General features: G+C 33.2%; 1 protein-coding gene across 1 annotated transcript in view; it reads left to right on the top strand.

Annotated features, from left to right (window-relative positions):
• CREB1 (cAMP responsive element binding protein 1) overlaps window positions 1-2,393 on the top strand; it is a 70,646-nt gene that overhangs the window by 48,798 nt on the left and 19,455 nt on the right. Inside the window, exon 7 of the mRNA XM_012661240.1 lies at window positions 1,086-1,236. Within this exon, the coding sequence (XP_012516694.1) occupies window positions 1,086-1,236 (151 nt within the window). The remainder of the gene's footprint in view (window positions 1-1,085; window positions 1,237-2,393) is intronic.

A 2,393-nucleotide genomic window follows, 5' to 3' on the forward strand; every position in this document is an offset into this window, starting at 1 on the left:
GATAATAACTTTTGAATGATCCTAAAATACCAACTAGAGAGAATCATAACTTTTCTTTTCCTAAAAACCCAAAGTTGTTTCTATAGTCATAACTTATTTAAAGAGCCCTAATGTATTTACAGAATATATTCTGTTACTAAACAAATATTTGAAAAAGATAATATTTTCCTTATTGATGGGAATAAAACACCTTTTCACTTTACATGCAGGTACTCAAAAATTGTAAAGCAGGATGTCAGTGAATTTGAATTCTGAACGTCAGTTTGAAGATGGTAACACATTTAGTATAAATTTTTCCACTCAAACTATACACATTTTAATTGATATTAATTATATGAATGATTTTATATACCTTCAAATTCTCTTAAGTAATGTTAGGTTCCTTATTCTTAGAAGAGCATATTATTAAGCTGTTTTTAGAAGCAGTTTGACAAATAGAGATTGTGTTTGTTTTCAGAAATGGTGGATCAGTTAGAAAAATAAAACTTCAGTTTATTTAGCCATTATCATTTACATTAAAACAATGTTTACAAATTATATAATTGGCATCAAGTGGTACACTTTTTCATACTTTCAGTTTTGTTTCGATTAGAAATCTACAATAGTTGACCATAATGCTTTATTTTCTCTTCCATTTTGCTATTTTATGAAAAATCATGGTCGTTTTTATGTCGTGGCAAGAGTCTACTTGAAATTTTTTAATATGAATTTACCAATATCAAAAGGAAGACATTGAGGACTTTATCTAGGAAGATCATCCAAGCTGTGCCCTACTTACCTTTTAGACTTAAGGTTGGTAAGCATGTTAACAACAGCATAGAACTTCATTCCAATGAAAAATAAATATAAAACCCAGACATAGGTTAAGACCTCTTTCACCCGTGTCTATACTAATAAATACATTAAATTGGGAATTATTTCTTAGTAATGACCCAAAGAGTGCTGATTCTTTCAACATGTTAGCCAGAATCACCTGTTCTTTTTGCTTCCCTTTTAATCCAGAATGTTTGCTTAGATAGATGATTGACACAGTTGCATCAATTTGCAGTGTTTCTGTCTTATATCATGTTCACTATTCTTTTCAGCTGCCTCTGGAGATGTACAAACATACCAGATTCGCACAGCACCCACTAGCACTATTGCCCCTGGAGTTGTTATGGCATCCTCTCCAGCACTTCCTACACAGCCTGCCGAAGAAGCAGCCCGAAAGAGAGAGGTTCGTCTAATGAAGAACAGGTACACCTATTGCATTTACTTGGATTGTTGTAGGTCAAGTACATCCTCAGATTCTGCCAGATGTGTGTCTTTACAGCTACTGGTAATAGCATCTTTGTATTGGACTTTTTTTCTGGTAGAATTGATGCATATTGAGATCATGTGTCAATTTTTGACCACAGAGTAGTTTTCTTTCATGCAGTTTCCCCATGGGAGATTAATGTGCAACTTTGCTGGTTGCACTTTGCTCCAAACAACTAGCTAGGTTATTTAAAAATTGTTTCTTTTCATGAGTAGTATTATTCAAGAAAATCAAGAGTTTCATATATGTATATTAACATTAAATGTTAAATTTTATTAATACTAGGTTTACTTGATATAAAGTATATGTATGATGGGCCAGTCCATGTTGTAATGAATATCATCTTTACTCAAAATGATAACAATTTAACACCTAAGGATTCTTCAAAACTATATTAATTCTAGGAGTGCACGTTACTGACAAAAATGTTAAAATACAGCCTTCAGCAATGAAAATACTATATATCAAAAGCTATGAAATGTGAGTAAAGCAATTCTCAGTAAGTTCATTGCTGTAAATGGTTTTGCCATCAGAAAACAGAATAAAAGTAAGTTACTGTTTAACTTAGAATTTTAATATGGAATGATGACTAACAAGAAAATGAAAATAAAGGTGTAAAAAGTTTGAAATTGGTGAAAGTATTCTGCTATTCACTCAGGACACTTCAAACACTATGATAAAGTAAAAGAAACAGATTGAACTTGGAAGATCTGGCTTCGAGTCTTGGCTCTATCTGTCATCTGTGATTTTGGGAGAACATAATTATCTTCTAATCCCCAGTTTTCTCATTTGTAAAATGGGGTCCCACCACCTACCTAAAGTGTTTTTCTAACTAACAGTCAAGATAATTCCTCTGAAAGCACTTTGTAACTGTAGTGCTCTGTTGAAATGTTTTGTGTATGCAATTTCCTGTTTCAGTTCAGATCATCCTCTTCGTTCCTAAAATATTCTTAGCTGTCACAGTGTTAGTAAATTACATCTAAGCTATGAGAAATGGCAGAAGCTGGGTGCACTGATGCACTGAGGCAAGAGGATCCCTTGAGCCCAGGAGTTTAGGGCCAGCCTGGGCAAAACAGTGAGACACTGTCTCAAAAAA

The sequence above is a fragment of the Propithecus coquereli genome, unplaced genomic scaffold, assembly GCF_000956105.1.
Source record: "Propithecus coquereli isolate 6110/MARCELLA unplaced genomic scaffold, Pcoq_1.0 Scaffold70, whole genome shotgun sequence".
NCBI classification, from domain to species: domain Eukaryota; kingdom Metazoa; phylum Chordata; class Mammalia; order Primates; family Indriidae; genus Propithecus; species Propithecus coquereli.